This window comes from Ischnura elegans, chromosome 3 (genome assembly GCF_921293095.1).
Source record: "Ischnura elegans chromosome 3, ioIscEleg1.1, whole genome shotgun sequence".
NCBI classification, from domain to species: domain Eukaryota; kingdom Metazoa; phylum Arthropoda; class Insecta; order Odonata; family Coenagrionidae; genus Ischnura; species Ischnura elegans.
The window spans coordinates 8,176,133-8,198,636 of record NC_060248.1 but is presented as its reverse complement, the minus strand read 5'-3'; the positions used below and the strand labels follow the sequence as shown (position 1 = coordinate 8,198,636).

Below are 22,504 nucleotides of genomic sequence, written 5' to 3'. Positions count from 1 at the left end.
TCTTGATGTTTCATTGCGTAACGTAATAACGGTTAAAACCCCTCCTTGATATCATATCCTGAGGAGTTATTGTGTATTTCCTAATAAAATTACCACATTCGGATAACTGTTTGCACTTCAATTGAGGCATTCAATGAGTCATTCATTGTATGAGGAAACGGCAATAACACATTAGAAATTGATCCGTTCCCGTGGAAGCGAGCCTTCTGAGTGAGCAGTAACTCGCGCTCCAAAGGTTCTTCTGTCTGTTGAACTTCCAAACAATGCCCGCATTTGGCTAATTCTGTGACATCATCCCAATTTTTTAGCCCTAACTCGGAATATGTATAATTCAGAATAACCCCCGTATGGTTTTTGCCATTACGGCCATATAATGTGCGATGCGTTTGAGTATTTTTGTCGATAAAAGGTGAGCGAGAGATTGCGTGGCTCATTACGGAATATCCGTTGTCATCCAGCGTATAAGCTCAATTAAATAGTGTCGTTAATATTTTAGAGAGATCGTTTTGTCGCTCTATGCCATCGATATTGCTGTGGCCGCACTCAGATCAATAGCGATTAGATGCTGGTTGCCTTGCGCCGGGCACACGATCAGTTGTTAATGCGAAAGACAAAGAAGTTCAAAACTTAAAAGACACGAAGTTTTTGGCTTCCGATTGGTCGCCTCCTTCTCGAACTATCCGCGGCGAAAATCAATGGCCTTAAACATTTCACGGATTAGTAGATGACGTGACGTACTTCTGCCGGGCGGGTCACTACTTCTCCGCTACCTCTAGGCAAATCTCATGTAGTTCCTTGCTGTTTTATCGGTGTTCATTTTGTATGTCTACAGAGTACCAATGCTAGGATTCCTATGTTATGACTATGAATTATGAGCATTATAGGACTGCACTGGATTATTATAGCTCTAGACGTCTCAATATCCTCTGGAATTCCTAATTCTATCATTCATAAATGAACTGGTAGAAAACATCCTATGGCGTGTAGTGGAATATTTGGTGGAATGTCTAAATATAAAATTGATGGTTTGATGGGTAACTTTGTGAAAGCAATTCATTATGAAAAATGGAAAAGAAGAAACGTTGTGCTTTCACTTGAAATATTTATTCACACATTTACATTACCATGGTTTCAACGAAAGACGTCACCTGATGATTGACGTCTTACTCTAAAACCATTACCTTGTAAATTTGATAATAAATATTTCACGTGAAAGCACAAAGTTACTTCTTTTTCCTTTTTCATTCTTAATATAAGTTAAATAAGGCGCTGAAATTTTTCCCCTGACTTTCTTTTTGTACGAAGCGTTTCGTTTCCCAACAATTTCAAGTGCCATTTTGTTGTGATAACTAAACGCGTCTAGAGGAAATAATAGATTCAGTGGGAATGTTGCATTTTATCATTCAAATAATTAAATAGAAATGCCGAAACACAAACACCTCAACATTTTCAGCCATACAAATTCATGTAACCATGTACTGTTAGCAATTTGTAATAGCAAATCCGGCTGATATTAAGGCAGAAAATCCAATGAAAGAACTGATCTCTCTGAACGTATTTCGCAAGCATAAAAAAATCAATCACCGTAGGAGGCTAGAAGACTGAGGACTCGGAGCGTCTCGAAAGATACGAAGAGAGGGACACACAGGAATTGGAGAAGGGAAAGAAATTCCATCCCCAGGAAGTGGGGCGCCACACTGCGGCAAGAAAATAAACCAAATCCCCATGAAAATTACCAGTTTTGAATCCCGGACCGGTTTCCGAGGAGGAGCAGACTGCCGCTGCTGTTTTGTTTTTACGCGATATGCCTCCAAGCGGCCAAGGCGATTTCGCATTAAACCGATTTTAGCATGAGACTTGGGGATCTAGTGCTGGCGATGGGTGGTGACAGGGGCGCAGCTAGGAATTAAGGCTGGGGGGGGGGGGGGTTTAGGCACAACTAATACTTGGGTGTCTGGGGTGTGGAATACCCGACAGGGTAAGCGATAGGTGTGGGGGCACTCCTTCAGAAAATATTAAAGATAAATGGTTCAAACTGATGAGTTTTACGGCTTTGGGAGGGATATATTATTGATATTTACACTATTCTGTAAGTAATATTAATCCAATGAAGTAAAATGGATTGAAATTTAAAAAATTCTGAGCTCTGGGGGGGTTTTATCCTCCCTCAAATCCCCCCTCGCTGCACCACTGGGTGGTGAAGATCAAAAGGGACGGATAGGATTAGAAATGACGAAGGATACTGAAGAGGGGGAAAAGAATGGACAATATGCATCTACATAGACCAGAGAGTAGTTACTATGTGAGGAATACTACTGCTCAATTATTCTGCCGATCAAGGAAGGTTTACATGGAACATTTTCCAATCACCGCAGCCTGTCATCTTCAAATCACAATAAGGCCTTCTCCCTTTCATGCTATTTCAAAAAATCCCATTCTTTTTCTTCCCCTCCCTCCTTTACCTAACATTCTTCCCTCTAACGCCATTTTCAACATCCCAATCCCGCTAAGAACTCGTTCCATCCATACCTTCTGTCTCCTCCATATCTCATCTAAAAGAAGCTGTCTCTCCTCACCCACCATGTCCAGCACTTCATCGTTCCTCCTCCTCTCCCTTCTCCATTTTTCGCCACACCCACATCTCGAATGCCTCCAATCTTCTCTCGTCCTCCTTCCTAAGTTTCCACGTTTCTGCACCGTAAAGCGCTACACTTTTCACTATAGACTAATGTATTGTGGATAAAAATTAATGGAAAAGTTCCCGGAGGAAGGCCTAAAGATAAGTACGATCGTGAAGATCAAGAAGGAAGCGAGGGTCTCATAGAGGCAAAAGGACTTTCATGGGATGGCGAGAAATGCAAAATGCCATCTTTGGATCGTAACGCTGTGAATGGAACACCATCGCACTCCACTGTTTTTTTTTGTGTACCTACACATCTTACCATCCTCCGAAAATTCCTTACTTCTCATTATTAATTAATAATCTGACACAGAAAAGCCGAAATACCAGCATCTAAACATTTTCAGCGATACCAGCTTTATTTAAACCTGAAAGGTTAGTTAGATTACAATAAAAGAACCCTGGGGATATTAATGGAATTAATTCAATGAGAGAGAATGGGAGAAATATATGCACTTAAAATCATAATGTAATCAATATGTCACGCCAAAATGCACCCCTAAGATTAGAGCGGGGATCAGGCATTTGGAGGGTGGGGGTGTCAGGACCACCCCCAAATTTCTCTACATCTCTCCCAAATATTTTAGGGAGAATAAACTTCATGCAAAGTAAACCCTAAAATCAATTTTTAAAATCTGATACTTTATGATCTTTTTGTGTGCTGATTGCGAAGGCTGCTCGGGTGCTCGACCCCATCACATCTGCCGCCTTTTCTGGGTACGAGTCCAACTCCGAAACGTCGGCATATATGGGAAATATTACACGGTGGAGAACCCGAGCATTCACTACCTAAACTTATTATCACATTATTTGCAATACAACATTTATCACCCAAAATAAACATATAGGAGCAATTCACTTCCGCCGGTGTGGATAAAAGTTAAATGGCAGAAACCAACATCTTTACATAATATTTTTTCACACAACCCACATTTAACACCGATAGCGCAACATACGCGCTAAAATTTCATTGTTTATGTAAAATGGCTGGTTTTGGCGAGTCGCTCCTAAACTCACCGGGACTGCAATATCAAAGGTGAATCGAATCGTGAGCGAGTCGTGTTCGCCGTGGCTGGCTGCCTTGGGAGTCGTAGAGGACGCGACCTTGGCTAGCGAAAAGCAGAGCCACGGAAGGATGACCTTGCGAAGGAAGGAGGTCCAACCGAGGATTTCGAAGGCATTAAGTCGGGCGGAAAAGGTGGAGACGCGGTGAAACAGAATAAAAACAGCAACAGGAGCGAAGAGTGGTCGAAAACAAAAGACAGCGCCCACTGATTCAGCCAGGCATCGAAATTTGTTGCAAATCTCGAGCATCGGAAAGATTTGCAAGAAAGATTGATTGCAAAGAATTGATGATATTTATAAAATGCTATCTTTATATGTATCTGAACACGATAGGTATTAATATAATATTCCGAAGGACCAGGCGGTTTTAGATAATAGAAAAGGCAGCGGCGCCGACTTCATGGGGCCTGAGGGGGCCGGAGCCCCCTCAAAAATTCGTGCGTTATGCGTGTCAGGAAAAAATGTGTCAGGCTTGTCGATTTTCCCCGGAGCGTCCAGATATTGAGATTCGAGTTATCAGGGCTCTAATGTTGATCATATGACTCTTCTAAAATGCTTAAAAAACTTAAAATTCATTAAGTATAAAATTTCTCGGGGCAAGATCCCCGGTTTGGGCCTTTTCTCAATGCTTCAGATGGACAATTATGTCAAAAAATATAATAAGGAGAAATCTTGAGTACGACCGTTCTATCTGGCGATTACGAGCTGACTGCCTGCCCACGGCACCGGAACACGTGGGGCAGTTGCACAAGTTGACTTACATAGTCAACCAACACTAAATTTGACGTACTTTGCAAACAAAAGAATAACGGATTGAAATTGGTGGAATTCAAAATGATCATAGACTTCAAACAGTATCATTGATTATTCGCAAAATATCAAGAATAACTGAGGAAATCATGTTAAAATAATTGTCCTAATCGGTTTTGCTACGAAAATAAACGTACGGTTAAGGAAAATAAAAACGTGATAACAAGTATATAAGTGATTTTCACATTATCAGTACTTTTATAATAGTAATAGTGATGATTTCTCCTATGATAACAAGTTCCTCCAATCAATAGCACTGGCCATATGTTTAAGCTACGAATATACAAAACACAAAACGCTGATTATAATCAGATGATGTGCTTATTTAAGAGGACGCATCACTTCCGCTGGACCGGTAACATTTGGTCTACTTTTACTTTTGACCACGTGCCTTGAGATGCTGTAAATCTGACGATACATCCGGAAGACGACGGCGAAAGATGATACAGATGCAAGTGGCCGAAATATCAATTGCACAATATATGGATTGGTGGATATCATGAAAATAAACGAAAAACTAAAATTAACTACCTGATAGTGTTAAATGTATTTGTTCTTCGCTTTATTTGAGAAACCAGTAAATAATAGGATAGTAATGAGATAACTTTACTATTTAAATGGATACAAAAATCAAATTTAAAATGCCTGACATAAATGAAGAGACGAATATCATCGCAACCACTAGGGGTATTATTCAATGTTACTTGTAAAACGTTGTTGTGGCTTCGTCCCTATATTTATATCTATTAATCGAAGTTTACAAGTACTCATTCTTTGGGATATTCAAATAACAATGAAACTATGTACATGGCACATTCGTTGGAAGATTAAACAATGAGCAACAAGGAAAGTTCTCCCAACGGATAACCGAACGCGATGGCAAGAGCCTCTGTATAGTGTAAAACTTATGAACCTCATCAATCGGCGATCCAAATCGAAGGTTGATTTTGATATGTGCGGTCAGAGCTCACCCCAAACTAAGTCAGAGCGAGTCGATTTTTCGCACTTCAGGTAGTGGCCAGCTTCGTTCCCTCGGCAACTTGGAATAATGAATTTGGGCTAATTATTGCCTTAAAAGGTATTTGGCAAACACTGATTATTGTTTTTCGGCGTCTGCCTCAAAGCAAGGTATCGGTTTACACACCCAGGCTGCATGTGACTGTCAATGCTAAGAGGATCCTACAAATAGAGGAAGCCCCATCCATTCCATCCCATATATGGTTCATGTCTGTTTTCACTTCGATCGCATTTTAATTGGTTTTCAAAAATGTCCGCATCGCGGCGATGACCGTAGAGCGATCCAATTGATTGTTCATTATTTTGATTAGATGGTAATTACAATTGCGAGGAATAGCATTGAATATTTATTAATTTGATATATCGCGTAATCTTGAACATATATTTCTGCGAATAAAGATCTTATTCTCCTGTGAAAATCGGATCGCCTTGCCCGTCAAGCCAAGCCAAGCGGAATTTTCTTATATGCTCTTCTTCCAAGCTTCCAGCCAATCAGCTGTCTTCTTGGTGTTGCTGGAACGGGTTTGATTCATATACTATACTTGTAGTTTTGGATTGAAGATTTCAGTCAGAGCATTGCGGGGTTAGGAAGGGAAAGGGATATGGGAAGGGATTAGGGCTGATTTAGGGTAGGTGTCTGTGTTTAGGTTTAGGAGGTAATGCATAGTCCCAAAGATTCTCAATTAATCTAATTTTAGTTCTTTTAAAAGAATTTTGAAATTGAGTCGTAGCAGATTTTAATGAAATTAGAATCGGACTAATTTTGAGATCATTGCGAATTACGTGAGTGGCAACGGTTGTAATCGCTTTTAATATAAGACACGGTCTTAGGCGTTACTTTGTGGCACTGCTTCATCATAGAATAAAATAAAATTACTTTGTTCTATTCCACAATTAATTTTAAATCCTGGTTTTATTTAAAAAATTATTTAGGTCCTGATGATAACACTGGATGCTGAAACCCGGGTCGTGCTATTTAAAATAAAGTGTGGAACAGAACAAAGTAATTTCATTTTATTCTATGAGTGTAATCGCATTCAAATGTGCGGTGGTTGACAACACATCATGAGCCAAACTTGAGAACCCTATATCGTGACATTTGTGGTTATTGTTATTGAACTGGGAAAGCGTAAAATACTTAATTTGACATTTGGACGATCTGTCTTCGGACACACCCCCTGAGCCACCTCACACCCCTGGGGTTTGCCCCTGAAGACTAAACCCAGGAAACCTGAATGCTGCGGGATCAGGCATTACCCGCTGGGGCCCTGAGCATGGTCCCCCTGACCACCGAATGTGTCAACGAGTTTTAATGACACAGCGGCGATGGACGCATCCCCCCTTAAGGGTGGTTGCCACCTCTTCTCTGCGGTGGAAATTATTTTTCTCTTAATAAGCCCGGAAACAGACTGAAGTCCTAATTTTAAGCAAAAAATGTAGTAGACATAATATTTTTGATAAATAGCTACTTTTCAACCTACTAATTACGATCGAAACCTTGGATTTTTATGGAAAAAATGTTTTTTAAATTATAACGTGCATATTTATTTTAACATTAGTTACAGCTGATTTTCAGCTTCAATTGATGCACAAATATATTTATGATGCTAGGCACGATGTGATGGAAGTTCTTGTAAATATTAGTAAAATTGGAAATTGCAATCTCAGTGGAAATATTGCCATGTCAAATTTTACTAATGGACAAATAGATGCTATTGTGCTAATCGCCAGTTTCTATACCTATAAAGATTGGTTTGCATGCGCTAATTTGTTCGGATAATTGTATAACATGGAGAAATACACTTGGCGCACTTAGAATTGGGGCAAACAATGAATGTTGTCGCAAGGGACAGCAATGTGACGGCAAAAAAACCTGCATCATTTATCAGGGCAATCTGCAAACAACTTCGCTGCAGTAAAGTGAACTGAAATATCCTTCGAATGTGACAAGTACTTCATAAAAATCGGAAACCAAGCGTGCATACGAATGGATGAACCAAATTAGAACAGTTTCCATTCAGTGTCCATGCATTCGCACAAGTTGGGCGATTACACGGTGCACTTTGGCGATCATTTTCGCGATCAAACATTGAGACTTCTCGTATGAATTGAATTAATGCATCGAGTAACCCGGAGTTGCGACGGGAAAACATTATATATTGCATAGAATGAAAGTCAAAAACTTGATGCAAATAAATTCCAATAATTGCTAAATTTGGTCTGAATTTTGAATAGGTGAATGAAAAATCAGTAGAACGTTTGTGGCTATAATGTCCAAAGCATCCTAAGTACACCTAAACTACCAATTCTACCACTCCGCCCGCGTGTTTATGAGTGGTATGTCCGATTACTCTAGCTCACCTGGTTCCGTCAGCCGCCACTTCGGCGTCCTCAACCGAGTTGACCCTGTCGAACACGTGTCCCCAGAGACCCTTCAAGGGTTCGCCGCTCTCCCTCCGGCCCTGGCCTCCGCCCTTGGACTCCAGGCCCTTGCAAACCTCCTCCTCCTCCATCGCTCACACGCAACAACAACACACACACTAGCACAAAAACACAAGCACAATCAACCCGCACAACCGATTCGCATTCGCCAACAACTCCTCCTGACCGATTCGCACTTGACCTTCCTCCTCACTCCGAGCGAGGGAGACGATCACTGCGGTGGCGTCGGCCCTTGCAGAGGCGCCCGCCCGGCTCGAGGGGGATCTATAAGGGGCGTCGCCGCCTCACTCGCGAGAACTCACTGCGCCGTCTCCCCGCTCTTTTGCCTCGCGGGAGATCCGAAATTAGACGGATGACGCGAGCGGACTGACTCGCTTCTACGAAGGAAATAAACGTGCGGATCCCAAGAGTGTTTTGTTTTCTTCTCCTTCAACTTTCGTTCCCACTCACTCCACGGGGGGTTGGTTTCGGATTGCGTGCTGTCGCTGCGCTTTCAACAACAAGAGGCTTTCAACCGCGCCAACAATCCAATCGGTTCGGGCGGATGGCGCGTGGTTGTTGACGAGCAACAAATCCGACAATCGTTCGGTTCGAAGCGGGCGATTGTCACCGAGTGCTCCAACAATCGATTCGTGCGATTGTTGCTCGTGCGAGAGAGTGCCGTGCCCTGGCTCCTTACCGAATCTTTCTTTCGGTCGAAGCGGAAAGCGCGGCTCCTTTGTCTCTCGCGTGTGCGGAGGCCGGAGGTCCTCTCGCGCGGCCGTCTGGTCGGACTCTGATGTCAGAGGCAGAGACTGGGAGAGAGAAAGGGAGGGAGGGAGGGGGTTTGAGATGAGGGGTGGCAGAGGTCGTGGAGGTAAAGCAACGCACACGTCACTCGTGGGTGGGTGGCTTATTCCACGCTACCTTGATTCTTGGGAGGGGAGGAGTCGGACACCTCCTCAAGAGCGAACGCCTCTTCCTCATCGAGAATATTAAATCTCCGCTTCACACTTCCGCACGCCTCTGCTAAGGCTAAAGCCCGTATGACACTTCCCAATTTATTGCCCAATCCATTGGATACTATTGGATTGTATTCCGACTGACACACACCAATTTCTAGTCCAATATCCTTTCCACAATATTGGACACAATTTATCGCCCAATTTTGAATTTAGAACAGGTTCTCTTTTCTCGCGGCCAATCTCCAATCAGAAGTCAGTTATGTTGACTCCTAGTGGCCAAAAAAAGAAGCTCTTCGCAAAACATCCTGTTTATGGCTTTAAAATATTGGTTTTGTTCCAAGAATTTGCTTGAAATTTCTAAAATATGGCGAAAGAATTTGTTTCACAATTGATTGAAGAGTACAAAACACGCAAATGCTTATTCAAACGTAAAATCATCGAAGTACAATGGCGGGGCATTAGAAAACTATTCCGGCCAATATTGGTGCAAATATTGATGCGTGCCGTAGGTTACGTAACGCCCAATATTTTCAAAAATATTGCGCGCCGATTTATTGGCCAAAAAATTGGAAAGTTTGATACGGGCTTAAGATTCGATGTTATGTCAATGTGCGTTCTACTTGACAGCAGCGTGAAAAACTCTAGTGATTAGAGCACATATGGCTGCAGTGCCTGGTTTTCTCTCAGAAAACTATTTGGCCGAAGATCTTCTGTATTAGGCAAGATACGATTGGGGCGACATGATGAATGAACTAATTGAAACATTGCGCATCGTCCACTTTCTTTGATTGCGAAAATTCTATTTTTTAATCGACCTGATGATCACGCTACGAACCGAAATTCGTTGTGAATAACAAATTTTCACAATTAAGAAGTGGAGAGTACGAAAAGTTTTGAGAGATTTCACTTTTTCCCGGCGTATGATGACGGTGAATTCTTCTCGGGTTTCCATCCGGGTGAGCTCCATCTCCATCGCTGCCGACGTTTCGATAGAATCCTTTTCTATCGTCATCAGGGCCGATGATACCAGTAGGAAAGTGCCAGGTTTATATATCCTCGGTTGTTATGTTGGGTCGTTCTGATTGGCGGAGAAAGGCAGCGATGGAGATGGAGCTCACCCGGATGGAAACCCGAAAAGAATTCACGAAAGTTTCTTTCAATATGGGTGAATGTCTCCCGTGTTTCATTCTGAGTTAATGTTTCTCCCTTCAACGTTTCGACGAGCGACCCCCTCCAGGATGACTCGCGTTCCTGGATTCCTGAAGACGATGTCCGAGGTTCTACGAAACGTTGGAAAGGGATCCGGATAACGTCATCCGCTGAGACACCCAAGAATTCTCCATCCACAGAGAATGTCTTCCGGTCGAATATCGCTGGTACCAATCCCGGCGAACCCCACGAAAATTTCATCCCAGCTGTGCGGCATGACGCCTTACTTGTAAACATGTAAAAAGGAACGAATTCCGTCATTTGCGCATGCGCGCAAGATTCAAATGGTAAAATCCTGAATCACGCGTCTGGCTGGTTGATGGTAAAGTTAGCTTTCGTTGTTAAGCAGCTATAATATTCTCATCGACTTCTACTTTATTGATAATTATTTAGTCTGTTATGGAGTTTTGGACGAGCAAAAGTGTTTCCATCCAAAGTCAGTCCGACGTTTCAGGGAATGCGTTTTCCACCTTCAGGACGACAAAAGAAATCAAAACCAAATGTTACACGCGCGATTTTTTACAAATCAACAAATGGATGATTCAAAAATAAATATTATAATTAAGGTTAACAAATACAAGAATACAGCAAAATGAATCGTCCGAAATATAATCGTAGACTTGTCGGCTTTTCTATCGAATACAAATAAATTATTCCCTCGCCAGAACTCCAAACTCAACGCACTTGGTCGTTGCCTACTCCGAATGTAAATTTTATTTCCATTGAACGTACTAATCACTAAGGAAGAGAATAGCCTGGATTTTTATAATATCTAATATTATGTATTTCATTCACTCATATTTTTCAATTTACCGCAATAATAATGAAGTTGGGGGTTTCATTGTTGGCCCTCGCTTTTGTTTACGGACCTTAAGGACTCTTGCTAAATCATTATTACTCTGCACAGCTGTCTCATGTTTCACAGTAATCCAAACAGCCGTGTGCAATTAGCTTTTATCAAGAGCCTATCTGAGGATTTGTTTTTTCGTACCTCTGCTTAAAACTTAGGAATTTTCTTGGCTCGGAGAAGAGAGTGCTCGACTAACGACAGAGGGGGTCTTAGCTTCAGATCTAAGAGAAACTAGAAAGAGTTTGGACGTACTAAATGCTCGTCACTCGTGGTTCTATAACGGTGGCGCCGACTCTATGGGGCTTGAGGGGGCCCGAGCCCCCTCAAAAATTCGTTATGGGTGTGAGGAAAAAATGTGTCAGGCTTTTCGTTTGTCCCCGGAGTGTCCAAATATCGAGATTCGAGTTATCAGGGTTCTAATGTTGATCATATGACTCTTCTAAAATGCTTAAAAAACTTAAAACTCACTATTTATAAAATTTCCTGGGGAAAGATCCCCGGTTTAGGCCCCCCCAATATTTTTTATACGTCGGCATCCCTGTCAGACAGTATATTGGCGAAGTAACGGTATGAAATATTATATAATTCAAATAATAAAAAAAACCATGACGACAATCAATAAGTTATAAAATACCAACTTCAAAAAGCTACAAAATTTTATCTATTGATGATTGCAGTTCATTCAAAAAAGACTAAAGAACCATTTGCATGAATTTGTGGGGCTCGAATGCTAGTGTCTTGGTCTCGGGTGATTTCCATCCTCAACTTTCCGAACCTAATCTATTACTTTGAAAATGTGACAGATGGCCGCTCTCTACCTAGCAAGGAAGGAATTTCTAGCTATTTTCCAGATTAAAGTAAAAATAAGAAAAGTTAATACTATTATACACAAATATCAATTAATGTTCGCTTGAAACGGTTGGGGTGAGATTTTAGAAGGGAGAAAATGGTCTAAGATGAAAAATGACTAGTAAATATACCAAGTACTATTATCCACCCATAGTAATTAGGAAAAACGGTCACTTAGCTTAGGAAGTTGAAATTAATATGGCATTTTCTTTCATAAAAATCATTTAGATAACATTTTTACGTCGCTTATTCTTTCCTGCTTCTCCTGTGTTTTGAAAAAACACTTCCTTTAAGAGTCCCATGACTTTGTACTACAGAATTGATGGCCAGCACTGTTATAAAGCGATCAATTCACATCTTCTAAGCATTGGATATTCTATAAGGATTAGGTTAGGTTTGGATAACTGGAGGTAGACCGAGGCTTAGTCAACCGAGACTGTCATTTGAAGCATCACTACAATCATTTGAATGTTACAAAATGGAGAGAGCCTAATTATTTAGATAGGAACGATCACATGCATAAGATTAGAAAAACAGACTGCAGAACTGATATATTTAATATGTATTTACCGCGTACAGTAAGAAGGCATAATCTACTTGTGACGGTTTAGCTATACGATAGCTTGACTCAGACTAGGTCAAATAGGCTCATGTGTAGTTAATGATGAAGTAAATTTGTAAATACTAACCATCTGAATGAATTTTTTGGCATGTTATAACTCATAAATGGAACACTTTTTACGCTTACTTTTCGCTTTTCCATAATTAAATGTTAGTTTTATTTGCATGATAGCATGTTCGTGTTTGTGTTCGTTGAGTGATTGGCCTATTTCCGGCGAAGGAGAGCGTTTCTTATTGGAGGCTAGGATGAGTGCTGCATGCGTGTTGTGGTATCACCCCCTGCCACACACCCTGGTGGTGGCTTTAACGGTACCTCGCAGATGTAGATATTCGTTTCGATTGGATCAGCGGATTCTTAACTTTTCTTTCTTTCACGTTAGTCCATTGATAAGGAAAAAATTTATAAAGGTCAATTTAGTGTAGTAAGTAATCCAAGCACGAGTTATAACATGCCAAAACATTCATTCAGATAGTTAGTGCTTACGACGTATATTATTACATCATTATGCTACTATTTCTATAAGCCAGCTCCATAGACTTCATTAGAAATGATAATGGCAGTCAGGGGCGGATCCAGGATTTCTTTCTGGGGGCGGTGGGCACAAGCAATGCCGTATCCAGGATTTTGTTCTGGGAAGACACACGGATACCTCGTAATACAAAACGAACGCAATGATAATGGGACCGTATTAAAATATTGCATATTTTTTAAGAGTCTGGGGAGAGGGGCACGTGCCCACCCTCAATATCCGCCTATGATGGTAGTAATTTTAAATAAGCGCTTAAGGAAGAATTAGCATCACCGCTTTTAGAAAATATAGCTTTCACTCCGTTCGGACGAAGGTTCCGTGATAAATGGTTTCTGATGATAATCAGAAGGAGAAAATTCTTCTTGAACATTAGAAATCCACTCACGCAAACAGATCGCACATATAAAGACGCGTAGTAAAGTAAAGAATAGTGTTCCATTCGATGGCTGCCAGGCGTGATCTAATGAAATATGTGGGAAGTACTTCGCATTGAAGCGATCGCTATATTTAGCCTCTTGAGAGAGATTTCCTCCCGATCGCCTGAGCTCCGTCGAAGGGACATAAGCATGTCTTGAGTCAGTGGCGGCCTTGCGGTTGACTAATGTCGTCGGCGCGACGCGAACGCACGTAATAGAGGTGCGCGCGCTTCCGTAAAGAGATGCGGAGCTCAGCGGCATGCATTCTATGATTCCGGAATGACGTATGTGAGTGTGAGTGCGTTAGTCATTCATTCTGTCCACTGCCGCGGGATTAGAAACGTGAAGAATGTCCTATGAGTTGGAGAAATTGGGGAAACAACACAGCGCCGCTATGCGACTGGGTCGTGAAAGAGAAATCGGAAGTCGCATAATACACACCGCGTTTCGTCCTAACTAGTTATGTAAACGAGGGAGGGGAAGGAAAAGAATAGGATTTTTAGATAGATTGAGTGGGAGTAGGCCTTACAGTGAATTGAAGAAGGCAGTGCTGGAAGGAAGGGGAGGCTCCCAAATCACTTTTTAGTACTCCATGGAAACCTACCTTAATCGGTAGAATACTATAATAATAATAATGAGAGCATGGAGAAGGTGAATGAAATCAACATTTTAAGGAAACTGTAACAGCTCTTTATTAATTTTTAAAATTATTTGCTTGAAAAAATATTATTTTCCTTAAAGACATTTGGGATTTTTGCTTTTGGAAGTTGCTCCCTCCTGACCCTCGCTGGGTACGCCCATGTTTCGACACTTCACATTCGTATTTCAAATTTGTATTTTTTTTAAATAAAAGTACTTTCACTAATGATACAGAGCTAGGATTTTTGATTATTAAATAAAAAGTTTTTAATTCTTTAAATAGATTTTTCTTCATCCCTCGCATTTACCTGAAAATCATGATTTTAACTGAAACGGCGCACGTTCTACTCTTAAATAATTCATCATGTGTCATACTGACTCAAACAATGCTGTCTCGACATTGAGTTGTGATTTTGGGAATAGTTGAGAAGTAATTTTATAAACTCTTAACTATCTTTCTAATTAACAGCTGCATTAGATTCATATTCGATCTTTTCAGAGTTGTTCATGCTCATGAGTACTTTGCTGTCTTGAAGTGACTGCCCCTTAGCTCTCGAAGGAACTACTTCCTGTGGTCTATAAGTTCTCCTTCTTTCATTTTCAAATTTCTGAAGGCCTCCACAACTTATTCGCCCTCAGAACTACAGTTTCCGTCAGAAGAACCCCGGCAGATCTAAACCTTGTCCACGTACCCCAAACCCGTACCAAATAGTACCTAAATTCCTTCCTAAGTATAGCACTCAAATGCTGGAAGTTCATTACTTGTATTGAGATGTAAGAATCTGGGAGTGGATTATTATGATTTTTGTTTGGCTATGTGTATTCAATTACCTACTCATATATTTATGTAATGCTTATTTCCTACTGATTGTATTTTGAGCAGAATTTTATATGCACTTAGGTTTTTAGCTCTTTTGTGTTTCCCAGAGCATCAGTAAACCATTCTTTCATTTAACCCAAACGGTTTCGCTTCTTAGGGTCGGTTTTCTAATGATTCGTAAAGTTTTTTTAGGTGTTTTTACGTCTTCCAAATAAGGCTGGTAAACTGATTGTTATGCTGCGCAGTTTTGCTTTAGTTCAACTTTCAAATTTTATCAATTTTGCTTACAACAGTATTATGTTCCACTTAATGTTAACTAGACGTCATTAAACCGACCCTTGAAGTACCAATATCAAGGGTACGAACCCTAGGTTACCTTGCTGAAAAATCGCCGTACGCACCATAGGACGACCATTGAGGCGACTTTCGGGATAGTGAATTCAATTCCATTTAATCACTTTGAACTTAAAATAGAAACTCAACCAACACTTTGAAAAAAATAAGCATCTGTAGCCGTTGGTTTTAATAGTTGGCTCGACATCTTGAGGCACTCAACATTCATGGCTGGTTAAAGCTAAGTTAGTTGTCCATTAAACTCTTGGAATTCGCTGACGGAGTCTTGTGTCTCCAATACCATCCATTGTGTATCACGCCTCTCACACGAAAGGAGGGAAAAGAGTGACATCACAGGCGTGATTAAGAGAGGAAAAATGAGGTTGGAATGACGTGATTTAACGCAGATCTTATTTACGGTGGGAAGAAGCCATAACTACCGTTGCGAATCGAATATTAACCCTGAATCACTCGATCGCTTTTCAGTCCCTCACGTTTTAGTTTTCCTCCGGCTTTAGGTTTCCAGGGACCAAAAGAGTGACCGCTTATTGGCGCATCATATATTATGAATCACACGGTCCCTTTTTCCATCCCTTATTCTCTCACATTCTGTTTCACAACTGTGTGCCGAGTGTGGCGTTGCAATCGATCTCAGCTGCCGTGCGTTCTGATTGGCTGAAGTATGATACCAGCGATGGTTTCAGCAGTAGAAAAAGGGGCGTGCTGATACGAAAAATACACTTCTTAAAGGCATTTGGAACTGTGATCCAGAAGTTCCCACCACATGTATACTGCCTCTACAAATTACTCTCCTATGAGTCTGTCCTATGTCTTTCTTTCTTCTTGACTTAGCTATTTTTTATATAAGTATAATTGTGCCCATCAATATTGTTTACAAGGAAAATATATTGAAAAAATAATTTAAAAAAATTAAAAAATTAAAATAAACCAATGGAAAAAATAAAACTAATAAATACGAACTAAGAAATAATAAAACACTATCAAAATAAAAAAATATACATAAATAAATATAAAAGAATTGATATTCACTGGAAAAAATATACTTTACTTTCTGTGGACTTTTTGTGAATCAACAACTGTTTTAGCATGTAAGTTTCTGCTAACACAAACACCACACTACCCCAAAAAACACAAACTAATGCGCAAAAGGCTGGTTGTGGTAAACATGGTTTACCGGTACGGCGTTAACTCGCCTTCGGCGTGACTTTTAATGTGATTCCGTTTTGATGGAAAAATGGATGAATGGATTCTCGTCCCTGGAACCATCGCGGAAAATGATTGTCATTTTTTCCGCCATCATTGGAGCTATCGCGCGGAAAGAAAGGAAAAAAATGATCGCGTTATTGAGGCTTTCATAAAATATCAAAGAGGTAGATGTGCGCCTGTGACGTAACTATGGCTGGGGGGATGAGGGGATAGATGCCCCCCTCCCAAAGCATTGCACTAATAAAAAAATTATTTAAAACTATTGTCAAATTTTGACATTTAATTACTGCATCTGCTTAAAGATAAAACATCCTTTATTAATATCATGTATTATTGTTAAAATGTATTATTGGATATTTAAGACGGTAAAATTGATTTTTAATGCTTGACCACTTTTTGTATTTAATGTAACTCTAATTTATTCATACAATATGCCTCGAAAATGGAAAATAAATTTACTAAACGTCGAAAATATTTTGTTCTTTATAAATGACCTAAACCTGAAGAATTCATATTTATTGATAAACAAGAGGTAAAGAATAAAAGAAATGCCTGTTTTTCTCATGGTATTTTGTAGTTGCTAACGATGATTAGTCACATAACTTTATTAATAATAGTAGAACGCATTTTATATGAGTCTGTGAATGAGCTATTTTTGTTAAACGCTAATTTCATAAAATGTACTGTTTAGGATGCCTTTAATTCATTTCTTCTGAGAGAAGATAATTTCTTCTGAGGTGCCTAATTACGGTGTTATCCTTATGTATTTCACTTTTATTTTTTTGGCAGCGCAATGAATACCTTTATCATGTCAATAGTAAATTTAATTTCCAGAAGTGCAACTTAAGCTTAAGTCCTGACATCATTTTGTGGGAATTGTTGTATCTTAAGCGAGCAGACTCCGATACGCAATCGTCTCTCCACGCTGAAATCTTCTCAGCACAAATATTGACGTTCTTTACGCGTCAGAGCACAAATAGAAAGGCAATTTGAAATGGAAGGAAATGGAAGAGGAAGCGTTGATAGGGCCCCTAATGGAATCTTGGATGGATTCAAAATAAACCACGCACCGTAGGATAACAGTCTTTGAAGTCAACACCGAAATATCGAAGAGAATAAAGAGAATTAAAAAAATAACTCTTCTGTGGAATTTATAATTTCATTCTTTCTGAAAAATATATCGTTTTTGAAGACAATGCCTTCGTAAAATCAATGGCATTATAAAATTCAGACGTAAAGCCAGTTTTTCACGAGGCACACTATGTAACAGCCTAATGAATTTTAAAGTAATATAATGAAAGAATGTATTCTTGGTCGACCCTGTGGGGCCAACCGACCCTGGATACGTCATCAACCCCTACATAAACCGATCTCGCCCTACATACGCCACATCAAGCCCTACATATGGCCGTTTTTGGAACTAAACGGGCCCTACTTGATGTAGCGCACCCGAACCAACCCTAAATCCTACAAAAACATGGCGGCCAAATATCGTCTGCTGATCACTTCGATTAAAGAATCTACGTTATGATGCGTAAGACGAGGTCACACGAACCATTTTAAAATGTACAGAATCACAGCAGAAAAATAATAATAAGATCGCATTATGCCCATCAAGTGAAATAAATAGTAAAATTGACTGAAGAATAATAAGTACAATGCAGTGGTAAACATGACCTTGTTTCTGCGAAAACACATTAATATTCTTCACGTTTGGCGCTTGGTGTGCTTTTGAAAAACCAATACTTCGTTTACGTATAACCGAAGAAAACGTATTTTCATGCCGCTATTTGCCACATAATAAACTTAACTACGGATGGTAACAGCGAATGACGAACCTTGATGATGCAACGTAAGTTCCCAAGTCAATGTTCATATTCGCCCCGTACTTATCACTATCTTGAACAGACAGCTTCTGAAGTAATTTGAAGACGATACGGTTCTACTATTGTCTCGACGTCATTTCAGAGATCTTTACGACGAAAATCACCCCCACCACTTATGTAGGCTCGACTTAGAAACGCATGTAGGGGCCTCTTGTCATGTAGGGACGGATATGTAGGGTCGACTAAGAATACGGCCCTAAGACTCTTTATCATTCGTTCGCATAATTCATAACATAAATTAAGCATAATCTAAGAAAGAATGACATTAGGATGCACCCCAGAAGAGCCCTCTCTTGGTGGTATTTCCATTCCATACACGCGACACCATAGACAAACTAAAAATATCGAAACACCAAGGCAAGTTTGTTCACTGAAAAGTGTTCATTATGACAAAATGTCAATGCATGATATGAATACTTAAATTGCTTATAAATTCAATCGCTAACCGATAGTTCTTGGGGCCGTAAGTAAACATTCGCTTTGATGATGATAACCAGTGGCGTAGTTAGGGGAGGGTCGAGGGGTCCGGACCCCATCCCCTCAAAATTAATTTAAAAACATAATTATTTTCCTTCGTTAAAGAAAAAATATTGAAAAATCATGCATTTACAAAATATTTCTTCGACAAATAAATTTTTTCGATTATGAAAAGTGTTAAAATTAGTTTAAAACTTAGTATCCACCCTGTTTTTAAAGAAATTTCCCACATGGTTTTGGACCCCACCCCCCCGAACGAATATTCTGGCTACGCCTCTTACGATAACAAAATTAAATATGGCAACTTGCCGAAGTATGATCAAAGCATTAGGGTACCCAGAATAAAACCCACCTGATAGTATTCTTATACCATGTTTATTTACCGTGAATATAGGGCCTGGACTGTTGTCCATTTACCTTAACGAGGTGCATGTATAAATCAGTCTTATATATAAGAAAGCACCCCGCTCAGTTCAAGAAAAGTGTGATTTACTGCAGGAAATACAATTCTTTAATAATACTCATGTATTATCCATTGCAGAGTCTTCCTTCATCTCCACTGATCCAAATTTCTAATCTCTACAATGGAATGTACAACCGCTGTTACTTGTGTTGATCTGCCATCAATCATTCGGTCATTTCTTCAATCAAATTTTCAATAAATAAATGACACAAATAAAACACATGACGCCTATAAAACATTAATTACGATGCATTAAAATTAAAAGAGTATATTTTGAAATTTTCGTTAAAATTCCTTTCCATTCAAAACATTCCAACCTATGTAATTACATGTATGTTTTCAATTGAATCCGCACAGTGGAACGATTATCACATGCTATTTATAGTATTGATGCGAATTCCACAGAAGTTATAAAAAATTAAAGGTACGCAGAGTGAGAGGATGATTCGATAATTGCATTCGTTTGGCAATACGATATTCAGCTATTTCAGCCTTCCTTAGCTCTATTTTAATTTAAATAGCGTGTTGTTACTTAAACCATAACATTTATTTTCTTATACCGCAAACATATATCCGAAAGATTGCCTTAAGTTTATAATAATTCTTATGCTAAAAATCATGCTACATCAGCTATTTTCAAAATTAATTTTAGGAAAGAGAGAAAATTTTTAAAAATATCTTTTTTGCAGCAATAGGCAATAAAGTTTCGTTAGCATAGCCATGAGTAGCGGAGAAAACCGGTTTATAAACTTCCTAATCAACATTTCCCGTGGCCGACGTTTCGATGATCGACGACATTCAACTGTTTACTGCACACAATATTTCCCGAATCCCCACGACTAGCAACTCATCGGGATTATTCCGAGAAAGAGTAATGGATTCTTATTGCGCCTCTTCACGATCATTGATTGTATTCCTTTCTATGTAAGCATCAATCCAAAGGAATGCGAAGACGCTATTGGATAGGCGGAGAACAAAATGGTTGCCTTGTTGCACGACCACACACTGGAATAACACGCAGCTATCCCAGTAGCGCCATACACGCAGCTTAGCGTCATTAAATGCGCAAGCAATGTAACAACGCATACATAATGCAGCTCTCCTCCTAATTGGGTATCGTGATACAACTTCATTTGCTCACCAATGCAAAAATACCACTTCCTTTACTGACTAAACCTTGGTATTCAAATTAACATCGCCCCCTTCATTATTCATTTCAACCGCTGGAGTCTAAACAATGGAGAACTGATGCGACCTCGCCACCTTGAGAATGACCTCCATGAATTAAAACTCAAAATTCACTTAAAAAAAAAAAACAGGGAAATCGTCCAACTTCGAATTTTTTCGCAGCTCGTCTTATACGGAAGAGATTGCGACTTGGAAGGTGAATTCCTTGGACCCGAATACACAGTTTTTCCTCTTAAACTGCACGATATGTACTTTAAATCGGATTTTCCCTTTTAAAATACATTGGAGGAAGCCATGTTTGGAAGAACAACGGGAAAATGATTAAACCTTTTAAATCTCAAATAAAACCACTTTTGTATTTATTGCACCTCTAATCTTTTCATAGCAAAAGCCTTAAAAATGTAAAATAAAATTCCAAAACGTCGGTAATTATATTTTTTTAAAACGACCTGAACCTCAAGAGATCTCATTTAAATAAACAAAATTAGGTATAAAAATATCTCATAAAAATTGGAATTGCACGTGAGTATTACCTAAGGTCGTCGTTTTAGCGGTTTCCTCACTTTCCACGACGTTATGCCGTCAATATCCGGGATAATGTGTCTGTGGTCTGATGTCAGTCTCCAAGTAGCTTTCTAAAAATTCATCAATGATCTTTATGCGTAAAAAGCTTTCATTCGAGAACCTGCTTATTGAATCACCCAAGACCTAACATCTTTTCTCTTTTTCCAATAAATTCCGGGGGTAGGTGGGTCGTTTGCAAAAGGACTAAAAAATTATGAAAAAGATGTAGGTATTAATATTTAATACTACGACCAATTAATTATACTGTAAAAGCACGAGATAAAATGGTGATGATAATAAATAGCCTAACGATAATGATCCTGAAGTAACTATATCTTAAAAACATTTTATTGGAGATTTTTCATTTACAGTAGTTGTAATAAAATTAATAGTTCCTAAAATTGAAGACACCCCAAATGAAAAGATGGATAGGTCTCTACTCCCATCAAGAGACATGTAAAAGTCAAATTCTTTTACTTTTTAAAAACGAGGGAATGGTATATCTGAAGCTCCTCTTAATCTGCCCCTGATACTGACGGGGCAAACGCAATCACATCGCATCATCGCCTTCCTTTTTTTTTCTCGACACGAGTCGGAGAGTCGGGAAATATCCGCTGCTCGCTTGCCCCCGATGCAACTCGCGGTGGTCACTAGAAAGGTGGAGCAATACGCAGGGTGGAGAAGAACTATATCACTAAATTTTAACGCTGAATAGCTGATGCCATTGGGAACCGAAACTACAAATTATGCCTTGGTCGAAAATGTACAATTTTTAAACTACAGGAACTATGAGTCAAACGCTTCGATTGGCTACGAGTTTGTCCTGTTGCCGGATATTCTGGGCAATTCATGACTTCGGATGCTTTGTCTGCCGGAGATTGTGATGTATTTATCATAGTTATCTAGTAAACTACTGATGGCTCATTACGTTTTTTATGGGATGTTCTCCAATATATGAGAAGGTCGTTCAACGAAACACGACCAACGGAATCATTTGTCATTTGTCTGGTTGTTTTTCCCATAGGATATAATGATGCATGGAAGTTTTAAATTAAAAGGAATTGGACCATGAAATAATCCGTGCTAATGTTAATGTAATGTTTGTTTATGTTCCTCTAACTCTGCCATAAAAATAATTTAAGAAGCGAGAATATATTTATTTTCCTCTGGTAATAATTGCCTAAAATGACCCTTTAAAAATGCTAACGATATCCCTCGTGCGAATATATTTTCAAAGACATTGATTTGGCACTTAAAATGGGATGTGTGATGCAAGAAAAGGTGAAATTTATTGAACTCTGCCATTATAGAATATCATTAGAATTGCATTTCCCGCGCTTCGCTTAGACCGTCGTGAAAGCGGAGAGTGTTCGGATTGGTTCGGATAAATCCCGGTGGGTGCGCTACCACGCAACGATGGGACCGATCAAGTTCCACAAACAGATTGCAGATGGCAGCACGCTAACAGCGCGCC

The 22,504-nt window shown here is 39.6% G+C and overlaps 1 protein-coding gene across 3 annotated transcripts in view; it reads right to left on the bottom strand.

Annotated features, from left to right (window-relative positions):
* The window catches only part of LOC124155414 (protein unc-13 homolog 4B), a 205,653-nt gene that overhangs the window by 128,586 nt on the left and 54,563 nt on the right, over window positions 1-22,504 (bottom strand). For 2 of the 3 annotated variants that reach the window (XM_046529204.1, XM_046529206.1), the window contains exon 1: window positions 7,934-8,779. The exons of the other annotated variant lie outside the window; for it this stretch is intronic. In XM_046529204.1, coding sequence (XP_046385160.1) covers window positions 7,934-8,085 — 152 coding nt within the window. In that variant the 5' untranslated portion in view covers window positions 8,086-8,779. Of the gene's footprint in view, window positions 1-7,933; window positions 8,780-22,504 lie in introns of those variants that run through there. 3 annotated transcript variants of the gene reach the window in all.